This window comes from Carcharodon carcharias, chromosome 9 (genome assembly GCF_017639515.1).
Source record: "Carcharodon carcharias isolate sCarCar2 chromosome 9, sCarCar2.pri, whole genome shotgun sequence".
NCBI classification, from domain to species: domain Eukaryota; kingdom Metazoa; phylum Chordata; class Chondrichthyes; order Lamniformes; family Lamnidae; genus Carcharodon; species Carcharodon carcharias.
The window spans coordinates 146,354,754-146,378,126 of NC_054475.1; the positions used below are offsets into that span (position 1 = coordinate 146,354,754).

Genomic DNA, 23,373 nt, shown 5'->3' on the forward strand with positions numbered 1-23,373 from the left:
AGGCAGAGTCAACACAGTTTTGTGAAAGGAAAATCATGTTGAACCAATTTATTGGAGTTCTTTGAAAGAGTCACATGCTCTGGATAAAGGGGAACCAGTGGATGTACTATTCTTGGATTTCCAGAAGGCATTTGATAAAGGTGCCACATCAAAGGTATTTGCGGAAAATAAAAGCTCATGGGTTAGGGGATAACATATTGGCATGGATAGGAGATTGGTTAGCTGGTTAGCTAACAGAAAACAAAAAGGCAACCATAAATGGGTCTTATTCTGATTGGCGGGTTGTAGTGTGTGGTGTGCCACAGGGATCAGCGCTGGGGCTTCAGCTTTTTACAATTTATATAAAATAACTCGGATGAAGGGACCAAAAGGTATGATTGCTAAATTTGCTGATGACACAGATAAGTAGGAAAGTAAGTTGCGGAGAGGATGCAAAGAGGCTACAAAGTTACGTAGGTTAAGTGAATAGGTTAAGTGAGTTGGCAAAGACCTGGCAATTGGCTTATAGTGTGGGTGAATGTGAAATTGCCTGTTTTGGCAGGAAGAATAAAAAGGACATCTAAATGGAGAGAGATTGCAGAGCTCAAATTCAGAGGAATCAGAGAGCCCCAGTAACTATATCACAAAAGGTTAGTTTGCAGGTATAGCAAGTAATTAGGAAAGTGAAATAGAATTTTATTGAGGGAGGAATTGAATACTAAAGTAGAGGGGTTATATTTCAGTTGTCCAGGGCACTAGTGAGACCACATCTGGTGTACTGTATACAGTGCTGGTCTCCTTATTTAAGGAAGGATGCAAACGTGTTAGCAGTTCAGAGAAGGTTTACTAGGCTAATACCAAGAATGGGCAAGTTGTCTTATGAGGAAAGGTTGGACAGGCTACGCTCATATCCACTGGAGTTTAGAAGAGCAAGAAGTGACTTGATTGAAACATATGAGATCCAGAGGGGTCTTGACAAAGTGGATGTGGAGAGGATGTTTCCTCTTGTGGGAGGATGTAGAACTTGGGGTCAATGTTTAAAATTAAGGGGTCGCTCATTTTAAGAGCGATGAGAACTTCTCAAAGGGTCATGAGTCTTTGGAACTCTTCCTCAAAAAGGCAGTGGAAGCAAGGTCTTGGAATATTTTTTAAGGCAGAGCTAGATAGATTCTTGACTTACAAGGGGTTGAAAGGTTATCAGAAGTAGGCAGGAATGTGGAGGCCCACAATCAGATCAGCCATGATCTATTGAATGGTGGAGCAGGCTCGAGGGGCCAAGTGGCCTACTCCTGCTCCTAATTCGAACGTTTTCATTTGTCTGGTATTTAAAAGTTTTGTAAGCTTTCTTCATTGATAGCACTAAGTAGCAGGCTCAAGCCCCATAACAAAAAGACAAGTTCACAATCTAAAACTGGCATCACTAGTGTTGCCTTCCCTTAGGCCCAGCCTACCTCTTCTGATAGTTAAAATGAATGCTACAAAGATGGCATTTTTGAAAAAGAGCAGGAAATTCTCCAGTGTCATGTCAAATGTTCTGTCTTCAAATCAAAATCGGGAAAAAAATTGAACTAAACATCTAATAATCGGGATCAACTGGATACTGCTGGTGAAGAATGTTATGTAGGCAATTATATTTCAATAAAAAGGAAGCTCTTAATATTAAAAGCAGAAATGTTTGGAACTGGTAAAACTGTAACTGAACTACAAAACTAATTTTACCAAAGTAAATTTACAGTCACAAGGAGGATCAGGACCAACTGGTTCATGAGCATTGTGAATGTAACAGACAAAATGGAATACTCACCAGCCTGGTATTCACTACAGGAAATAGTAATGCCAGTAATGCTCCATTCAACATGTGCATCTGCAGCCTGCCAAAACAGTTCAACAGAAAACAAGAGTTATTTTTTTTTTGCCAAGTCACAAAACCGGGTTACAGTAACTATTCAGATAAATCAGAAGTGACGAGTTTTGGTACTGCTATAGGCAGAGTTGGCCATTTACAAAGTTTGCTCCTATAATATTTTAATTGCCCTCAGTATTGTAGTTGTAATCAAATAAGCATTAGTCTTGGTTAGATGCCCCCAATCCACCTATTTCCTGTTACAATTCTCTTGCTTATTTGGAAAGGTCAGTACTCAAGCAAACAAACAATGTTCAGACCTCAGGCATTACTTTGATTTGGACAAAGCTGCACCAAAATTGGAAGCACCTAAAAAGGAACAGAGTTTTTTTTAAATTCCTTCATGGGATCTGGGCAGCGCTGGCTAGGCCAATGTTTATTGTCCATCCCCAATTGCCCTTGAGAAGGTGGTAGTGAGCTGCCTTCTTGAGCTGCTGCAGTCCATGTGGTGTAGGTACACCCACAGTGCTGTTAGGGAGGGAGTTCCAGGATCTTGACCCAGTGTCAGTGACAAAGCAGCATAATATTTCCAAGTCAGCTTGGTGAGTAGCCTGGAGGGGAGCTTGTAAATGGTGGTGCTCCCATGTTGCCCTTTTCCTTCTAGATGGTAGCAGTCATGGGTTTGTAAGGTGCTGTCAAAGGAGCCTTGGTGAGTTCCTGCCTTATAGATGGTACACAATGTTGCCACTGTTAGTGGTGGAGGGAGTGAACGTTTTTGGATGTGGTGCCAATCAAGAGGGCTGCTTTGTCCTGGATGGCATCAAGCTTCGAGTGTTGTGGGAGCTGCACTCATCCAGACAAGTGGAAAGTAGTCCATCACACTCCTGGCTTGTGCCTTGGAGATGGTGTTCAGGCTTTGGGGAGTCAAGGGGTGAGTTACTCTCCACAGGATTCCTAGCCTCTGGCCTACTCTTGTAGCCACAGTATTTATATGGTTAGTCCAGTTCAGTTTCTGGTCCATGGTAACCCCCAGGATGTTGATAGTGGGGGATTCATCGATGGTAACGCCTTTGAATGTCAAGGGGCAATGGTTAGATTCTCTTGTTGGGAGATGGTCATTGCTTGGCATTTGTATAGCATGAATGTTACTTGCCACTTGTCAGCCCAAGCCTGGATAATGTCCAGATCTTGATGCATTTGGACATGGACCACTTCAGTATGAGGAGTCACGAATGGTGCAATCAGCAGCAAACATCCCCACTTCAGACCTAATCTTGGAAACAAGGTCACTGATGGTTGGGCCTATGACACTACCCTGAGGAACTCCTGCAGTGATGTCCTGGAACTGAGATGATTGACCTCCAACAACCACTATCAACTTCCTTTGTGGTAGATATGACTATAACCAGCAGTGAGTCGTCGTCTCCTCCCCACCCCCGCACACCGATTCCTATTGACACCAGTTTTGCTAGGGTTCCTTGATGCCACACTTGGTTAATCCTCACCTCACCTCTGGAGTTCAGCCCTTTTGTCCATGTTTGAGCCAAGGCTGAAATGAAGTCAGGAGCCGAGTGACCCTGATAGAACCCAAACTGAGCCGTGAGCAGGTTATCGAAGGCAAGTCTTTTCTATAAAGACAGAACTTTTTAAAAAATTGTTTGGGGAGGGAGAAGCTGCTTTTCTTAATTTCTACCATTTATTCATCTCAATATAACCGGTGGGGGTGCAGGAGAAGAGAAAGAACTGGACCTGGTCATCCTCGTCTTTTGGGCAAAACTTTGACTGGTTGGGCATGAACGATTGTGAACCAATCTGTCCTGGAAGTGTCAAATCTGTAAGCCAACTGCTTCTAACTATTAAAGGTGCCCACTTGAAATAAAAGTTATTTGGGAGCCTCAAATATGGAAATTAGTGTCTTAATGCTTAATTTAGGCCCAGGTTGAAGTTCATCAACTGGATGCAAATCAGCCCCATGCTCTAAGCAGCTCTGCTCAAGCCCTTATACACCTCCATGTTCTCTTCTAAAGGCCCTTCTTAAAATCCATTTGACCAGGTTTTCTGTCTTTCTTTCTAATGCCTCCTCCTTTGGCTCAATGCACATTTATTATTGGAATTATGCATCAGTGAAGCACCTTCGGATGTTTTTCTACTCTTTAGCATAGCACAAAGCAGATTTTTGTCCCTGTGATCTAACGAGCGTTAATTACAAGGTTAAGGCTATTCAAAATAAATTCTCTTGAGCAACCTACAGGTGGAAAACAAAAGGAAAGACCTCAATCAGGGTGGATGCTAAATCCAAGTCCCAGAGGTGAAAGGATTGTGTGTTGATTTGTTATGACACACAGATCCTCTTGTGCATTGATGCCCAAGGTACTGTAACAGGAAGTCTCTCTCCCAGTAATATCTGCACCACACTGCCTACTTTTCAAAACCAGGGTCCTACTAAAAATTCTGAACTGATCAACTGGTTAGTTGGCCAAGGAAACGAGCTGCATTTTGAAGTCTAGAATTAAACCTTAAACAAAAGTCCGATTGACTGCAGGTTATCAATTGTCACATGATTTGGTGAAGTGCAGTGTCACTTTCTGGTTGACTGAAAATGCAAAAAACAAAAAAGTGAACGAATGTGAGAAAGGAGGCAAGGCAAGAAAACAATCAACTAATTCTTTACATTCATGTCAGTGATGCATTTCCACTTCATTCTGACCAGTCTAGGCCATTAAAACATTTAACAGAAAGGCACTTTGACGTGGGGTGGGAAAGAAAATTCTGGCCCATTGATTCCTTCAAAGTAACAGTGAGGCTAATGGCACTCACTTATTATGCAGAATTGCTACAAGCAAGTTCAGGCGAGGGCAGGCACACGGTTATACACAGAAATCCCAAAGTTGCTGTTCAAGATGCAGTGCTCTGCCATTAAGCTTCAAGAAAACGGTATCTGCCACTGAAAATCGTGAAGTGGATGTATTTGTGTGGTAGATGCAAACTAAACTCAAAGTTAGAGCTGGTGTGAAGTGATAAGTCGCCTGTCTGCTAACGTACATGTATATTTATTTAAATTAGCCAGAGATGCTTTTATTAATATGCTAAGTGAATGAACTTACAGTCAATGAACTTATCTGGTACAAAAAATTAATTACAAATTTAAATTGCTTGTCATTTGTAAAAAAAAAACTAAATTTCATTTTAAATGTCATCTTGCTGCTTGTTTTTTCTTTCTTAGTCTTCTCTTTCTGTAGCTGATTTAGCATTTAATTCACCCTAACCTTACACTCATCAGTCCTTGAGCTTCAGGACTTCACAACTTGTCAATCTGATTCTTCAGTAAGATACACAGTTGTGCTTGTGCCGTTCACTCATGTCACTGCACACGTTATCAGCTCGCACTTCCAGCAACTGGCCACATAAAACATAATTGCAATCAAACATGCAGGGCAAGTTAACGGCGGACACTGTTAGATACCCTGCTACAGTAAATTACAACCCAGTGTGTATTTATACAAACTTCCATGTACTCGATTTGCTTTCCCTGTAAAAATTACTGCATCATAAACATGACCCCATTTTACAAAGGACTTAAGTGAAGTTTTGTTCAATGGCACCAGATCTCAGTAACTGCAGTTATTTTAAATTGTTAAGTAACCACACTTAATGGTGCTGCTCTCAGTCAGCCAGGGCAGGGGCTCTTAAACTTTCTAAGTGTGCACTCTCACTGACCCATTTGCAATAAACATGATTTCTTGCTAAGAGTAGGAGAATGCTCTCAGGCATAACACAATTTTGACTGCATAAATTGCTTTTTCTGTTGTGTATTGGTTTTCTATTTAGGGCTACTTTGTCGTCAATACATGGGTAAAATGTTGCTGGTGGAAGGTCACATTTGACTTTATGATTGCCAAAGCCAACCCTGCTGGCTCACTTTTACAAAAATCAGCACTATAATAAGCAGCTGCTAAATGACCCAACCTTTCCGAATGTAGTAATACAGACCAGCTAGTTAAAAGTCAGGAAAGTCTTCCATGTGATCATTGATTTTTTAAATGGAGATGATTAGTGAAATCTCATTAGGAACTGAGGTCAATTAACCAGGCAATCCATGGTTCTTACTGATAGTCATAGCGAGGAAGAGCAAGGAAACCCCTTCTACTTTATCAGACCTAGAACTCCAAATGCCCCCTTCCCTACTAGAATATCCATTTAGGTGCAATAAAAGAGACATACTCAACTGGCACGTCCCACTCCTGCAGAGGCTTAGACGAAAATGAACAGTAAATGACAAATCAGATCAGTCATGACAAAAGAAAAATTTGAGGGAGGACAAATATTGGTCAACAGATTTGAGATATTGCCTTGCTTATTAAAAGGCCCACAGCTCAGTTTGGCTATTCATGCACTACATACTAGTATGATGCAGAATGAGGCTTTGATTGTCTCAGATATTGACTTTAGACCTCATATCCAAGGAGTACCCAGTACTGTACAATAATGACTTCCATTTTCTACCACCAGCCATCCCAAAAAGGGCCTGAATGTGCAAATTTATTCCCAATTTACACCAAATTATAGGCAATTATGTGATTGGGACTAGAATCATGGAATGATATAGCATAGAAAGTGACCATTGAGCCCAACACACCTTTGCCAGGTCTTGACAGAACTATCCAATTAGATCTCTTTCTATCACACTGCAAAATTCCCTTCAGGCAATAATCTAACTCCCTTTGGAAAGGGAATTATTGAATCTGTTTCCAGTACCCTTTTGCAGGCAATGCATTAGGATTAGCATCCATTGGGAATTGGGTTCAGGCTGCTTCAAATTCACTGTTCATAGAATGTTTCCAGGCAAAAAGACAAGATGTTTATCTAACTCTGTGTTGGGTTAGACTCAAGCTCTACTGAGCAAATATGGCGAGACACCGGACAACTGCAATCCCTCAATTCAAATGAATAGCTTCCTCATGCAAAAAAAAAAAGGGGGGCAAACTCCTCCTGAAGCACAAGATTTCTTCCCAAACCCATTCCATGAATAACGCGTCAACTTCAGTTCTACATAAAAAGGCCAATGGTGAGTTAAAGAAATGGAACTGCTTCATCGTGCAGAAGTTGAGCCTGGAAAACTCTCTTTTACAGTTTTTCAACATAAGGGTTTAGGGTTCATTCAAAATAAATAAAAACAAATTGCTGGGAAAGAAAACTTAGATCTGGCAGTATCTGTTCAAAGAGGAGCCATATTAGACTCTAAACATTAACTGTGTTACTCTCTGCAGAGATCTGCCAGACCTGCTGAGTTTTCCCAGCTTTTATTTCAGTTTTCCAGCATCTGCAGAATTTTGATTTTATTTCAGGTTCGTTTTGTTCAATAAACACTCAACCATTAATTGAAGAAATTTTGAACCAAAGCACAGCTAATAATCAGTTCCAGACTGGTCTGGTACAAGGCCAGCAACATAACAATGCACATATAGTAATAGGCCAGTTACACTCAAATTACATTTTACAGTAGCAGAGAGTTGGCAGCATAATTGAGGAACAGAGTGGGGACACAAACACTATGGGGACGAAATCTGTCTTGGGCATTAGTGCATAGCGGATGAGAGAATCAGCAGTCCATTTTACACTTGACCTGATAACTAACCATTGTTATACATCCACCCAACTGAAGAAAAGTGCCAATTCTCTATCACCCATTTTTCGTTACTGCCCAAGATAAGTTTCACCCCTCCATATAATAATTCAACACAGAAGGATGTCATTCAGAAAACTCTGCCCTTGCCGACTCTTTTGCAGAGCGATCTAAATAGTCCCACACTCCCCTGCTCCTTCCCCACAGCTTTCTTTCAATCACGATTACTTTTGCAGAGAGATTTCAGACCCTTCATCATTGACGTAACAGTCTAGATGCAGGATATTTAATACAAAACAGCTGTGTTTTTAAAAATCACTGATAAAAAAAATCACATTTAGTACTGGCATTGTAATTCTTCTCACACTAACTAACTTCAGGAATTTCTAAAAAAATGTGGCAGTTTCAAGGAGTCAAGCTCATAGCTTCAGGGAGATCAATCCATCACAGCATTTCTCTCCGTATCTGCCTGTCTGAGAAGGAGGAACAAATCCAATGCATTGCACTGACTTGTAAAACCTCTGAAATACATCAGCTCTGTCTCGTGGTGCAGCTTCATGGCCTTGACAGAGGGCAGTAACAATGGTGATTGGAGTTGAAGCAAACACAGCCTCTATCAAAGAAATTCAATTCACAAACCTGAATTCAAACAGTTGCAACAGCAAACCCCCAGTTAGAACTGCAAGTGCAGCTCTCCTTGTGGCTTAGCAAGACAAATCACTGGAATATAAAGTCAGCCATTATACTATAGCAAACTGATGTCAGCTGACACAATTATTAGAACTAAACTTGGGGCAGAAGTTTGGAAGCCCCCTGGAGGTTGATGGGCCCGAAAATATCTGCCACCAGTTGGCATGCCAGTTTACCAGCACAGTGCCACTTCAAGGAGAAGTAAAGGATGGCTGGGTCAGAAGCGAGACTAGGTACCCGCCACAAGCAGTGGGTAGTCAAATGTTGCCATTTAAAGGGATAATTAAGGCTCTTGGCCCAACGAGACTTTTCCCATCAGCCTGTAGACTCCCTGCAGTGGCCAAACCATGACCAGTGAGAGGATGAGGCTCATGGCAGCAGACCAGTCGGCTAGTGAGGCACTTTAAGACTCCTTTAGCAACAGTGGGAGGTACATGGCCACAACTGTGGCCATAGGCTGCCCCATGGAGGGGGGTTATCTCCATAAAAGCAGTCTGGTAGCTGTACTGTTGTTGTCCTCAAAAGCTTTTTAAGTGCTGAGAAGGCACCTCCACCTCAAGATGCTTCCTCACTGCTGGAGGCCTCTTACTGGCCTTCCAGCTTCAGGAGCCAGTGTGCCGTACTTAATGATCCCAATGTTGGGATCCTAACACCAAGCGCCCCCCCTCCACCAAAAAAAAAAATCCTGCCCTTGGCCTCAATGTCCGTGGGCTTGGCAGGGAGGCAGTGTTGGAAACAAGAGAAAAGTTCACAAAGAAAGGGGTCTCAGGATGATAGGTTAGGAAAAAGAATGAAAAGTTAATTAATAAGGAGAGACACTGCCCCCACAAGTCATTAGAAATTACAACAAATAAAGTTCCATAACATCTTTAACTTCGTAAAACAGCTTAAAAGGTGTTTTACACAAATGTTATCAAATCAAAACTCGACAACAAGTCACAAGATGGCCAAAAGCTTGGTCAAAGAACGTCTTTAAAAAAAGAGGAGTAGAGGCAGTGTTTTACAAAGGGGATTCCAGAGTTTAGGGTCTCACCAACTGACAGCATAGCTACCAATGGTGGGGCATTTCAAAATCAGAGATGTGCTTAGGCCTTAAATCTGTGCTCCTTAGAGCAGAAGGATTTGACAGAGGTGTTTAATTTACCCTATCTAAACAGCATGTAATTAAAAGAAACTGTTTTTCGAATGGTTGAAGGATCTATAGCCAGAGAACACAGACTTAAAAGGTGATTGGCAAAAGCAGCAGATGCAAAATGAGATTTTTTTTTTGCCTGATAGGATGATGGAAACTGGTTCAGTAGTAGCTTTCAAAAGGAGTTGAATACACACTTGAAGTGGAATTAAACAGTGTGGATAGGGGGAAAGAGCTGCAAAGTGAAGCTAACTGGATTTCTCTTTGAAAGAGATGCAACAGACTCAATGGATTGAAGGACCAACCTTTCTGTGCATAAAACAGCTTATATTCATGAACTGTAAATTTAGAGGAAAGTAGGAAAAAAAAGAGAGCCTGCAAGGTCCTTCGCAACTAGGAATGGTTTTGCACTAGTTTGTCTGAAGGGGCCATTGACATTAGGCCTTGAATTTTTTTTTTTTTTTGCATGCATGTGCAGGGTCAGTAACTTAAAAAGGGGGCGGCTTGTGCACTGCCTGTACAGGACTTTTAGCTATGCTAAAATAAAAGCAAAAAACTGCGGATGCTGGAAATCGAAAACAAAAATGAAAATACCTGGAAAATCTCAGCAGGTCTGACAGCATCTGCAGAGAGGAACACAGTTAACGTTTCGAGTCCGTATGACTCTTCAACAGAACTAAGGAAAAATAGAAGAGAAATGAAATATAAACTGGTTTGGTGGGGGGGGGGCGGCGTGGGGAGACCAAGTAGAGCTGGATAGAGGGCCAGTGATAGGTGGAGATAGCCAAAAGATGTCATAGACAAAAGGACAAAGAGGTGTTGACGGTGGTGAGATTATCTAAGGAATGTGCTAATTGGTGACATTAAGGGTAGAAAGCAGGACGAGCAAGGTACAGACAGCCCTAGTGGGGATGGGGTGGGGGGAAGAGATTGAAATAGGCTAAAAGGTAGAGATAAAACAATGGATGGAAATACATTTAAAAATTATGGAAATAGGTGGGAAAAGAAAAATCTATATAAATTATTGGAAAAAAGGGAGATTGGAAAGGGGGTGGGGATGGAGGAGAGAGTTCGTAATCTAAAATTGTTGAACTCAATATTCAGTTCATGAGGCTGTAAAGTGCCTAGTCAGAAGATGAGGTGCTGTTCCTCCAGTTTGCGTTGAGCTTCACTGGAGCATTGCAGCAGGCCAAGGACAGACATGTGGGCATGAGAGCAGGGTGGAGTGTTGAAATGGCAAGGGACAGGGAGGTCTGGGTCACGCTTGCGAACAGACCGAAGGTGGTCCACAAAGTGGTAACCCAGTCTGCATTTGGTCTCTCCAATGGACAGGAAACCGCATTAGGAGCAGCAAATGCATTAGACTAAATTGAGGGAAGTGCAAGTGAAATGCTGCTTCATTTGAAAGGAGTGTTTGGGCCCTTGGACGGTGAGGAGAGGGGAAGTAAAGCGGCATGGGCCCCAGTTATGCCTGTCTCTTTATGGGGTACGTGGAACATTCCTTGTTCCAGTTCTACTCCAGCATCTTCCCACAACTCTTTCTCCAGTACATCGATGATTGCTTCGGTGCTGCTTCATGCTCTCGTCTGGACTTGGAAAAATGTATTAATTTTGCTTCCAATTTCCACCCTTCCATCATTTTCACATGGTCCATCTCTGACACTTCCCTTCCCTTCCTTGACCTCTCTGTCTCAATTTCTGGTAATAGACTGTCCACCAATATTCATTACAAGCCTACCGACTCCCGCTCGACTACAGCTCCTCACACCCCGCTTCCTGTAAGGACTCCATCCTATTCTCTCAGTTCCTTCGCCTCTGTCACATCTGTTCTGATGATACCACTCGCAAAAATAGTTCCTCTGACATGTCTTCCTTCTTCCTTAACCGAGGTTTTCCACCCATGGTGGTTGACAGGGCCCTCAACCGCGTCCGGCCCATCTCTCACGCATCTGCCCTCACACCTTCCTCTCCCTCCCAGAACCATGACATTGTCCCCCTTGTCCTCACTTATCAACCCAACAGCCTCCACATTCAAAGGATCATCCTCCGCCATTTCCGCCAACTCCAGCATGATGCCACCACCAAACGCATCTGCCCTTCATCCCCTGGTGGCATTACGCAGGGATCATTCCCTCTGGGACACGCTGGTCCACTCCTCCATCACCCCCTACACCTCAACCCCCTCCCATGGCACCTTCCCATGCAACTGCAGAAGGTGCAACACCTGCCCCTTTACTTCCCCTCTCCTCACCGTCCAAGGGCCCAAACACTCCTTTCAAGTGAAGCAGCATTTCACTTGCACTTCCCTCAATTTAGTCTAATGCATTCACTGCTCCCAATGCGGTTTCCTCTACATTGGAGATACCAAATGCAGACTGAGTGACCGCTTTGCGGAACACCTTTGGTTTTTCTGCAAGCATGACCCAGACCTCCCTGTTGCTTGCCATTTCAACACTCCACCCTGCTCTCATGCCCAAATGTCTGTCCTTGGCCTGCTGCAATGTTCCAGTGAAGCTCAACACAAACTGGAGGAACAGCACCTCAGCTTCCGACTAGGCACTTTACAGCCTTATGAACTGAATATTGAGTTCAACAATTTTAGATCATGAACTCTCTCCTCCATCCCCACCCCATTTTTTCCAATAATTTATATAGATTTTTCTTTTTCTATCAATTTCCATAATTTTTAAATGTATTTCCATCCATTGTTTTATCTCTACCTTTTAGCCTATTTCAATCCCTTCCTCCCACCCCACTAGGGCTGTCTGTACCTTGCTCGTCCTGCTTTCTACCCTTAATGTCACCAATTAGCACATTCCTTGGATAATCTCACCACCGTCAACACCTCTTTGTCCTTTTGTCTATGACATCGTTTGGCTATCTCCACCTATCACTGGCCCTCTATCCAGCTCTACTTGGTCCCCCCCCCCCCCCCCCCCCCCCACCACCACCACCACCACCACCACCACCACCACCACCACCACCACCACCACCACCACCACCACCCACCACCCACCACCACCCACCAAACCAGCTCATATTTCATTTCTCTTCTATTTTTCCTTAGCTCTGTTGAAGAGTCATACGGACTCGAAACGTTAACTGTGTTCCTCTCTGCAGATGCTGTCAGACCTGCTGAGATTTTCCAGGTATTTTTATTTTTACTTTTAGCTATGCTGTTCTGCAGCAACCTAAGAGGGAATGTTTATATCAAGAGCTCCAAACACGCAGCCTAAAACCTTCCTCAACCAGTGTCAACAAAACCAGATTTGAGAGGTCTCACTGAGTGTGAAATGGCTAATCCAATTGCCCACCATAACAGTTGGTGCGTTACAAATAATTTGCTGTACATTTTGTGCTTTGAGTTGTTGAGAGAGAAATGATTGGCACTTCAACAACAAAAGCTTCCTTTTCCTTATGTTCAATGGAGATGGTGAATTATTGAGTCCTGGTGAGAGCTCGAGGATAATGGGGAGTGGGATGTTGGGACTTGCCTGTGGGTTAGACAATTGGTCATGCTCCCCATAAGCTAATCTAATGCTCATCAATTTAGCAAGAGACTTGGGTCTATCATTTCTTTAAAACAAATTAAAAGGGATCAATTTAGGCCAAAGTATTCATTGTCTACAGAACCCCTAAGTCAATAGTCCGTTTCTCCAGAGGGCCCTGTTTTCCTATTTATTTAGCAATCTGTAACCACTGATCTGGTCATGCAAAAAGTTCAATTTATTTGTCTTCAGCCTGTCACACATTAGATTATAAAAATTGAAATGATTATCTGATTGATAGAGGTATCAAGGCCATTAATGGCTTTTGGTATTTTGATCAGAGCTCAATGTCTGCTGCCATGAACCTTTTTATTTCATTTTATTATTTCAGCTCATGCGCTCTTTGCATATGAAGTATTGAGCGCACAGAAGCACCAAGGTTAAAACATGATATAACCCTCAGGTAGCGTTAATTACTGGTTCATCCTGGCACACAAGACCATTCAGATTAGTTGTTATAACTTTTGCTTACACCTAGAACACAGGGGAGAATTTCCTCCTCGTTGGGCAGGCTGGCAGTGGGCATGGAGCCAATTGCTGCCCACAATCGGCTGTGTGCCACCATTTTGTGTGGACAGGCCAATTAAGGCCCGCCCAGCATGACATGCCTGGAAGCGCTCAGCACCACCTGTGTAGGTATGGGTGGGGGGGGGGGGGTGGAGAGATTCAGGGCCTGTGTTCTTTTGCACATGCACGCGAAAGAGCGCAGATATCTCCAAGGTACAGAGCTGCCTCAGGGGAGATTAATTTCAGTTATAAAGATGGAAAAAAAAATTTAAAAATTATTCCATCATGTCTTGTCATGAGCTGGGACAAGTTTATGAATTTTCATGAAAAATTTTATTTAATTGACAAACCCTTCATGAAACCTCATCCCGCCTGTGGATGAGGTTTCCTGAAAAATGCAAAGGCTCTTCGCCTGCCCGACAACCTTAAGGTTGGATGGACAGCCCTGACAATTACTTTAATTAGTTTATTAATGGCCTTAACAGGCCTTTGACAGTTTGGTGGGCACATAGCTGACTCTGGTGTGTGCCCGCCTAATGGAAGGCCAGAATGACACGCGGTGACGTCGGGACACACACCTGACATCACCGCGCGTCATCTTATGTGTTGGTGTGCAGGGCCCAACCCTGCACACCGAATAGAAAATTCTGCCCATAGACACAAGAGTAGGCCATTCAGCCCATCCATTGAATGAATAAAAAAAAGCCTGCATGGTTGTTCTGAACCTCCTCCATTTACCCACCTTTTCTCCATACCCTTACCTAGCAAAAAATCTGGGCATTATTTTCCTCGAGACTTGAAGTACCTGGGGGAAAGTGAGAAAAAAAAAAGGTTCCTAAAATACCAGCTCTCCACCAGAACATCAGTGGCCAGTTTAAAATGGGGCCTGGGATGGAAAGTAGCATCACCTGGCCTAAAGATGGGCCCTGATGTCAAAGGCCTATAGGATGCCTTGCCCCTGCTGAATTCCTGTGGTACTGTTTTCCTTCCAACCAGTAATCTGAATACTAGGGATTTAAAAAAAAAAAGCAGCATCAAGACAATTGTTCACATCGGAACTGGACTGACTGAATTTCCATAGCAGGGCAAATAAATACTGGAAGTGAGTTTTACAATTTGTTAACATAAGCTATCTTACAAAGAGAGTTACGTAACTCTCAGGAACCTTGGGTCTGACACCCGTCTAAAACTGCAGCCCTCTGCTTCTCCTAGCCACCTGTTCAAGATGTACCCATACTGAAGCAAATCTGCTTCCCTTCCCCAGCTCCCCACCCCCAGACGAGCCAGTGGGATCAGAAACTAATATCAGCAGCAGCGCAGATTTGTCCCATTTACACAAGTGCAGTGGGCCCAAGGATTTTAGGCCAATTATCTTTGGTAGCCTTTTCCAATGGAGTAAGTGTTGCATTGTTGGAAAAACTGTCTTTTTAAGATGAGATATTAAACAAGGGTTCACCTAACTTTTAAGGGGAATGTAAGCAAACACATGGACATTAGTTTGTGATGCCAACAACTCACACAGAAGCACAGTTTTCGCAATGTCCTGCCCAACTTCATCAGCCATCTAAAAACACCAAAACCAATTTAACTGGTCAGTTTGTCTCATTTGCTGTAGTGCAGGACCACACCTAAAAGTAACTCTTTTGGAATTCAAGTACTTTTTGATGTCTCAAATACAAGCTCTGTAACAGGAGGTACTCAAAATGATGAGTAAACCTAAATCCAAGTTCTACGAGCGTACTCTTCATTGCATAATGGCTTCATAAAATATGTCAGAACACACCTGTGTGTGTAATGCACATGTGTAATGTTTTATGAAGCCATAAGGTAACTTGAAAATTCAATTTTAAAAAAGTTACAAGGAAATGCAAGTCCCTTCTTTTATTTTTATCTTTTAAATGCTAGCATTTTCCTTTCCTTTGCATCTCCAGTATTCATAGTTCCTCTTTCCATTTATATCTAAACAGTACATTAGCTTTATAATTAAGATTTTAATTACTAGCTGTCCCAATAATTCAATGAGTAATTGCACCTCCTGGTATGGTGGTGAGCCACGCAGCCAAGGGAGTTACCAGGTTTAATCTCTATTGAGAACCAAATGATTTCAGGTGGGCAATGTTGGGTGAGGGAGAAGCAAAATAAAGTCAGCTAGAGAGGATCACTTCCAATTGCTATCAAAATTCTTGCTGGAAATTTGACATTAGTTCAGTTCCATCTTGTCTGCAGCCAATGTCTTCTATGGTTACACAGTCCTCCACTATTCACTGTCTAGACCAGTGATTCTCAGGGTCCTCCAAATGTAAGTTACTGACCTGCAACGGAGGCCATAGGAGAGCACAGGCCAGAATCCTCATCCTCACCATTCACGTGACATTACACAACCAGGACCCAAAAAATGTAAATATATGAATAAGCAGGAGGCTGCCATTCAGCCTCCTAAGCCTGCTCCTTCATTTGATAAGCTAATGGCTGATATGATTGTGGCCTCAACTCCACATTCCACCTACACCGTTAACCTTTTCTCCCTCGTCAGTCAAGACTCTATTGACCTCTGCCTTAAAAATATTCATGGCCCTGCCTCCACCACTACCTGGGAGAGTGTGTTCCAAAGACACATCCCTGAAAAGAAAAAAATTCTCCTAATCTCCATCTTAAAGAGGACACCCCTTATTTTTAAACTGTGACCCGTAGTTCCAGTCTCTCCCACAAGGGGAAACATCCTTTCAGCATTCACTCTGTCAAATCTCCCAGGATCTTATATATTTCAATATGATCACACATCTTTCTTCTAAACTCCAATGGATACAGGCCCAGACTATCCTCACAGATAAGCACCTCCCCCACCCTGCTCCATCCAGGTAAACAGTCAAGTGAACCTTTTCTGAACTGCTAAAACATTTATATCCTTTCTTAAATAAGGAAACCAAAACTGTACAGTGTTCCAGATGTGGTCTCACCAACACCCTGTTAAGCTGTAGCAAAACATCCTCATGTTTATATTCCATCCTCCTTGCAATAAATGATGACATTCCATGTACCTTCCTAATCATTTGCTTGACCTGCATACTAACTTTCCCTGATTCATGTACAAGGGTACCCAGATCCTGCTGTACCACCAAGTTCTGCAATCTCTCCCTATTTAAATAATAGGCTGCTGTTCTATTCTTTCTGCCAAATTGGACAAGTTCACATTATACTGCATCTGCCACCTTCTTTCATTTTCAATACACAATTTCTTTCTATTGATGCAATGATCTCTACCTGCACATTTTTTGTCCCCATGTCAAGTGCCTTGCATTTCACTACATCGAATTACATCCGTCACCTGCCTGACCAATTCCCAAGAATATTCAAGTCCTGATATGTTGGTCCTGTTCAGCTTATGGAGCCTACCAACTTCATCATCATTGCATTGTTTGCAAACTTAGGCACTTACCTTCAGTTCATTTCTATACTTAAAAAAAGTCCTAAAACAGACAATGCAGACAAATTTTCAACCATCTCTGACAGCAACAACATTGTCCAGCCACAATTTAAGAGTATTGCTCTCCCCTTCAAAATACACAGTAGGAGATGAGAGAAACAAAGCTAGAATAGAATGTAGAATCTCATTAGATACCTAAAGTATAAACTGAAGCCAAAGTAAAAAGCTGTAGAGAATACAAGCAGCAGCAGCAGAGTTGACAGGCAGAACACATACAAGTTTGTGTTAGGTCTTTATGGTGTTACAATAGAAAAGCTATTCCTGAGGTTTGAACATTAATGCTCATTATCAGTGCTACAGTGCCCGAAAAATTCAGGCCAATGTTTATTTATGGAGTTGGGGGAGGGGATAATCAAACACTTTAGGACAACGTCTCTCATCCTTGCCACAGATTACTGTTGTTGCATTTATTTTGTTATTTAGAACATTAAAAACGCACTTGGTCACAGACTATTAAAAAGTGATATTTTGTCTTAAAAGAACTTATCTTCTGGGACAGAGACACATTAACCTGAAAGTAATTAGAAGGTTTGTGTCTATTTAATTACAGTGTCAATTTATGTCCATTCACCTTGTACCTAATCCATTTAATACTAGTGCTAGTGCCAGTAGCAAGGACTAAAGATGCTCTGGGCTGTGGAAGAAATTACATTAGCCCATCTTAAACACTCCATTTTTAATTGCTTAGCCAGCAGAAATTAAATTCTGCTCCCTTAGCTTGAACTAGTTGCTTTTGTTTTATTCAGCAAAGAAATTTGTTATCCATATTCGCTTCAGCGAGTCACATTTGGATTTTGCAGGAAACTTTAAAACACGAACAAATAACACTTAATTTGACCTAACCTGCAAAATAAATGTATACCTGGACTGGATGTGCTCGATGCTAACACTAGGACCAGAATTTATCATCCAGAATCAGACAGGAATGGAGGAAGGTCAGGAAACAAAATGGCCACAGAGCGACATGACCAGAAATCCGCTTCCATTTCGACCCTCCATCTTTTTGAGGGGGGGCAGGCAGACAGTTTATTAACAAATTCATTTAATTGTGGGAGGCTCATTCCCAGAAAGCTCTCATTTTCTGCGAGGTGGCTAAGGTTCTGCAGCTGTTGGGTTTTACACGATCTGCATGGAGGTGATGGGGAAGGGTTTTAAAAGGTTAAATGCTTTTGTTTAAAAACACTTTCAATCGCTTTTAGGTTTTCGGTTTAGACATCTGCTGGGATTATTAGATCCCCCAAGGTAAAATTTCTTTTGTTTATGGGGGGAAGAGATTATGGGCTATTGGATGCAATCCACTTTTTATAATAGCACTTGTGAGATAAGGACCAAGTGAGGGTGGGGATGTGGTTGGGTGAGTGAGGAGGATGGGGATGGGGAGTGGAAGGTGGATGAAGGGTGGGGGGGGGTAATAGATTTAAAAACGTTGAGGTCTTCCCGATGCAGCTCAACTGTCACCGCATATCTATCCAAAGATCTGAGCCGATGTATTAGGGGATGGAATCACCCCATGTCCACTGCCCACCCCACTCCAGATGTGCCTAATGTGGGTGGCAGACCCATCCCCAGGCCAAATAAGGCCCTGGGGACTACAAGATTGCACTCCCTGGAGATAGAGGCAGAAACTCAGCTTGGGTTTGGTCCTAACTCCCATTTCCCACAGGTAAAATTCTGACCTTGGGCTGAATATTACTTGGTGAGTGGATTGAAGGGGGTGTGGGTAGTCAGCTCGCCCACTCCCCAGAAGCAAAGTCAGTGTGGAATGGACCTGCTCCATGCCAGCCTGCCTTGCAGCCATAAATGCACAGTAGGCAAGCTAAACAAGGATCAAGTGGGACTTGCGCCCCTCCCTTGGGAGCTGCCAGCCAATCGCTCCCTGTAATGTCAATAACTGATTAGTGGGTGTTTCTGGGACTGCAAGGAGGAGGGAGAAAAGAGGATCCCCAGAAACAGCCAAGTTCAGGGTGCTTTGGGTAGGGAGGGGTGTATGGGCTTAAGGCTGCAGGTGGGTAGGAAGAAAGGGAAGGAGGTTTTATCTTGGGTTGGGGGTGCGGCACCTGGATCAGCTAAGGCCATTCACCCAAAGTTAGAAACATCCCCCTGCCTGGTCCTTCAAAGTGATTATTTTTTAAAAAAGCATAGGCTGCCCCCTTTGGCGGCACCAAACATTTTATGGCACGGGCGGTGTATTATCATCAGGGTCAATTGAGCCTAGCTGACCCTTTATTATCTATTTAAATATGGCAGACAAGCTGCTGATTTCAGCACCCAGCCACCCAGTGTGGTGGGAAGGTGATGGGGTGGGGACCTACCCTATTTTACATGGTCCCTACCACACCAAAAACATTGAGGGGGGGCAGGTAAAATGCAGCCCCTGGTTTCTGAATTTGGAATGCACTCAATTTCTTAGCATATGGAAAATAAATTGATGAATTTTATGCAAGTCACAGAATTATAGAATGGGTCACGTGCTAGTATACAACTGAAGTTTGGCTCAAAATGTGTCAAAGCTTTTATCTTCCACTCATCAGGAAGAGATGCAAGAATGCCAAATGTCAAAGGGAGTAACAATTTATATTGCATGAGAAAAGAGGTGTTGATAGGTTGACAAGTTGACCCTGATTAGTTGAGGCATTGCCATGGAGAATACATCAGGGAACTAATCCCCCACAGCCCCACCACCGCACCCCTCCCCACCGCCCAATGCTTTTGTTTTAATCAAACAACAAGATGCACTACCTAGACATGTTCCTTTTCTATGCAGAGGAAATGTCCCTGCATATGAACACATGTAACTTCTTAAATTGGTTGTTAGTGTGATCCTTTGTAAATTCAGGATTGTCCAATCGCAGAATCACATCTAAAATGTTAGACAAAATCTTCCAAGTTGCACAAGCAAGGGCTGGTTGAGTACAGCTGGTACCCTGCCTATTGCAATCAGCTGAAGGGGAGTGCTGTTTGATAGGAGTTGCCAATTGTTGGGACGTACAACCTACATACCTGACATCACACCAGCACTGAAATTCAAATACCACATTAGGCGTGAGAGATATAGATGGAATGCCTTTTTGGCTTGACAGCAGTATCCTGTTTGTGGAAAATGCAACTAGGGTTGTTAAGCACAGCAACAGCATAAAACGGCTGGCTTCACCTGTTGTTCACATTTTTGATACACCTTACCCTTTCAGGGTAATATGGCACTTTGAGCCCCAGGTGGCAGCCTTAGACTCATGAGTATGCATGATATGCAGCGAGCAATGATCTGATCAGGGTAGCCATTATCCCACAGGATAGCTTTGATGCGCCCTGAACAGTGAGCAAATGGCTCGGACCCCAACTATGACATTGGCAATGATAATTGAAAGGTTGAATAACCTCCTTCTTCTGTGCTGTAACCAATCAAATCTGTGCCAGCTCTCTCCAAGAGCTACTCAACTAGTCCCACTCCTCTATGGAATCAAAGTGTGCAGTAAAAGAACCAACCATTTTGTGCATTGAGCCAAGAATTCTAAACTACATTGGCCTCATTTCACCCCCCATCCTTGTAGACAGAACAAGCTTCAGAGTATATGGTCCACCTGCCCAAGTGAACAAATAATTCCGCAACAAAAATAGAAAATGCTGGAAAAACTCAGGCCTAGCTGCATCTACGGAGAGAAAAAAACAGGAGTTGTTTCGAGTCCTTATGACTCTTCAGAGCTAGAGAGAAGTAAAAATGTAATGAAATTTATACTGTTTAAGGGATTGGAACAGGTGAAGGAAGTGCTGATGGTGGTATTAAGATCAGAAAGTAGAATGTGATAATAGCAGGACAAGGGTAAGCACTCTGGAAAGAGCAACATGAACAAATGACAGATGGTCCTTGTGGGGTGGGGGAAGGGGACAGTGGTGGGGGAGAAAAAAAGATTGAAAATAGGATAAAAGGTGGGGATAAAACAATGAATAAAAATGAAAATAAAAATAAGTGAATAAAAAATTAAGAAATGAGAAAGAATATTAAAAAAGGGGATAAAAACAAGAAGGGGTAAGGGTGGAGGAGAGAATTCATGATCTGAAGTTGTTGAACTCAATGTTAAGTCCGGAAGGCTGTAAAGTGCCTAGTCGGAAGATGAGGTGCTGTTCCTCCACTGAAGCCCAACGCAAACTGGAACATTGCAGCAGGCCAAGGACAGACATGTGGGCATGAGAGCAGGGTGGAGTGTTGAAATGGCAAGCCACCGGAAGGTCCGGGTCATGCTTGCAGACAGACCGAAGATGTTCCGCAAAGTGATCACTCAGTCTGCGTTTTGTCTCTCCAATGTAGAGAAGACTGCATTGGGAGCAGGAAATGCAGTAGATCAAATTGAAGGAGGTGCAAGTGAAGCGCTATTTCACCAGAAGGGGGTGTTTGGGCCGTTGGATGGTGAGGAGGGGAGGTGGTAAAGCGACAGGTGCTGCACCTTCTGCAATTGCATGGGAAAGTGCCGTGGGAGGGAGATGAGGTGTTGGGGGCGATGGAGGAGTGGACCAGGGTGTCCCAGAGGGAATGGTCCCTATGAAATGCTGACGGGGGTAGGGGGGTGCAGTGAGGGGAAGATGTGTTTGGTAGTGGCATTATGCTGGAGTTGGCAGAAATGGCGAAGGATGATCCTTTGAATGCGGAGGCTGGTGGGGTGAAAAGTGAGGACAAGGGGAACCCTATCATGGTTCTAGGAGGGATAGGAAAGTGTGAGGGCAGAGGCACAGTAGATGTGTCAGATACAGTTGAGGGCCCTGTCAACCACAGTGGGTGGGAAACCTCGATTGAAGGAGGAAGACATGTCAGAAGCACCATTTTGGAAAGTGGTAACATTGGAATAGATGCGACAGAGGCAAAGGAACCAAGAATGGGATGGAGTCCTTACAGGAGGCAGGGTGTGAGGAGCTGTAGTCTAGGGAACTGTGGGAGTCGGTCAGCTTGTAGTGAATAGGGTGGACAGTCTATCACCAGGAATTAAGTGCTTACTCTTGTCCTGCCATTATCACATTCTGACCTTAATGCCACCATCAGTACCCCCTTTAGCCAGTATTACCATCATTAACAATCCTTTATCCATGACATGACATGACATCTTTGGCAATCTCTCCTTTGCCTCCACCTATCACTGGCCTTCTATCCAGCTTCACCTGCTCCACCCCGTTAAACAGTATAAATTTCATTAAATTTTTACTCCTCTCTAGCTCTGAAGAGTCGCCGTAAGGACTCAAAACATTAACTCCTGTTTTTTTTCTCTCCGCAGATGCTGTTAGACCTGAGTTTTACCAGCATTTTCCGTTTTTGTTTCAGATTTCCAGCACCCGCAGTATTTTGCTTTTAAACAATTCCACAACACTAGGACATCAGAAATTGGCAATTAACAAAGATGACAAAGCAAAGAAATGATATTTAGTTTCACTGAAATTCTAAAACAAATTTTTCCATCGAGACAAATTTCAGAAATGAATGCAAGGCAAAGACCTACAATTCTGTCAGGATTATTGGATGAGATATTGACCTAGATCTTCCACGAAGTAGCAATCACCATCCGACTGTACTTTCCTGCTCCCCACATTGCTGGCCGGATCTCCAGAGCCTTGCTTCTCCAGAAAATTCACAGCATAATATCTATCCTCTATCACAGTGGAGTAATGTCAGAGTGAAGGCTGGACCCACCCCCATTTTACTGCACTAGCTGCCCTAAGGTAAGTTTAAGTGTCCAATGCAATGGGTGAGTAGCTGAGGGTTAGCAAATGGGTTTTTTGTTAGTTAGTGGGTGTGTAGCAGAGTGACATTTGCAAGGGAAAGAAGCCAGGGAAAGGGTGTGTTGACGGGAGAGTTCTAGTTATGATGCACATCGTTACATTCAACAGAGAGAGAGAGAGAGAGAGAGAGAGAGAGAGAGAGAGAGAGAGAGAGAGAGAGAGAGAGAGAGAGAGAGAGAGAGAGTGAGTGTGAGTGTGTGTGTGCGCATATGACAACCTTTGCCAAAGAGGACTACTGTGGACTATGATAGGGCAAGGGCAAGTGCAAGTGCTAGGCATAGGAGCGTTGTGGCAACAGGACCCCACATTGATCCAGCAAATTTGGGTAATAGGTCGTTTCTGCTCTTGAGCTTTGTTGCCGTTTCCTGGAAGGACAGAGCCCTAGAATCACTCCCAAGTATGGTGGTCATGCTTTAGGTATCTAGCCATCCCATGTAGACATGCAATTCTTTTTTGGCACTGGCATTGTGGAGGTGGAATACACCAATATAATTTTAGGGGGTTTCAATAAGGGATGCCATGTGCTGCAGTAGTCTATCAGCTTTGTAACATCAGAAGGATGGAGCTTGTGTGGCTCAAAAGATCTCATCAGCATAGATGAACTTGCTTGACATTTGTATATATACATTGATGCTTTGTCAGGCCAATGTTCAGTTGCACCCCAGTCAGTACCCAGTGCTTCTGGGGAAATCAACAATCCTATCAGCAGACTCAATTCTAAGAGAAAATTAAAGAACTCAAAACATCCCCTTGTGGAACCCCAGATATACTCCGGAACCATCAGTCTGAACGTTGAGCAGCCCTCTG

At 43.2% G+C, this 23,373-nt stretch overlaps 1 protein-coding gene across 2 annotated transcripts in view; it reads right to left on the bottom strand.

Moving 5' to 3' along the window:
* The window catches only part of LOC121282309 (transmembrane protein 164), a 149,547-nt gene that overhangs the window by 95,045 nt on the left and 31,129 nt on the right, over positions 1-23,373 (bottom strand). For both annotated transcript variants that reach the window (XM_041195972.1, XM_041195973.1), the window contains exon 3: positions 1,784-1,850. In XM_041195972.1, the coding sequence (XP_041051906.1) occupies positions 1,784-1,850 (67 nt within the window). The remainder of the gene's footprint in view (positions 1-1,783; positions 1,851-23,373) is intronic.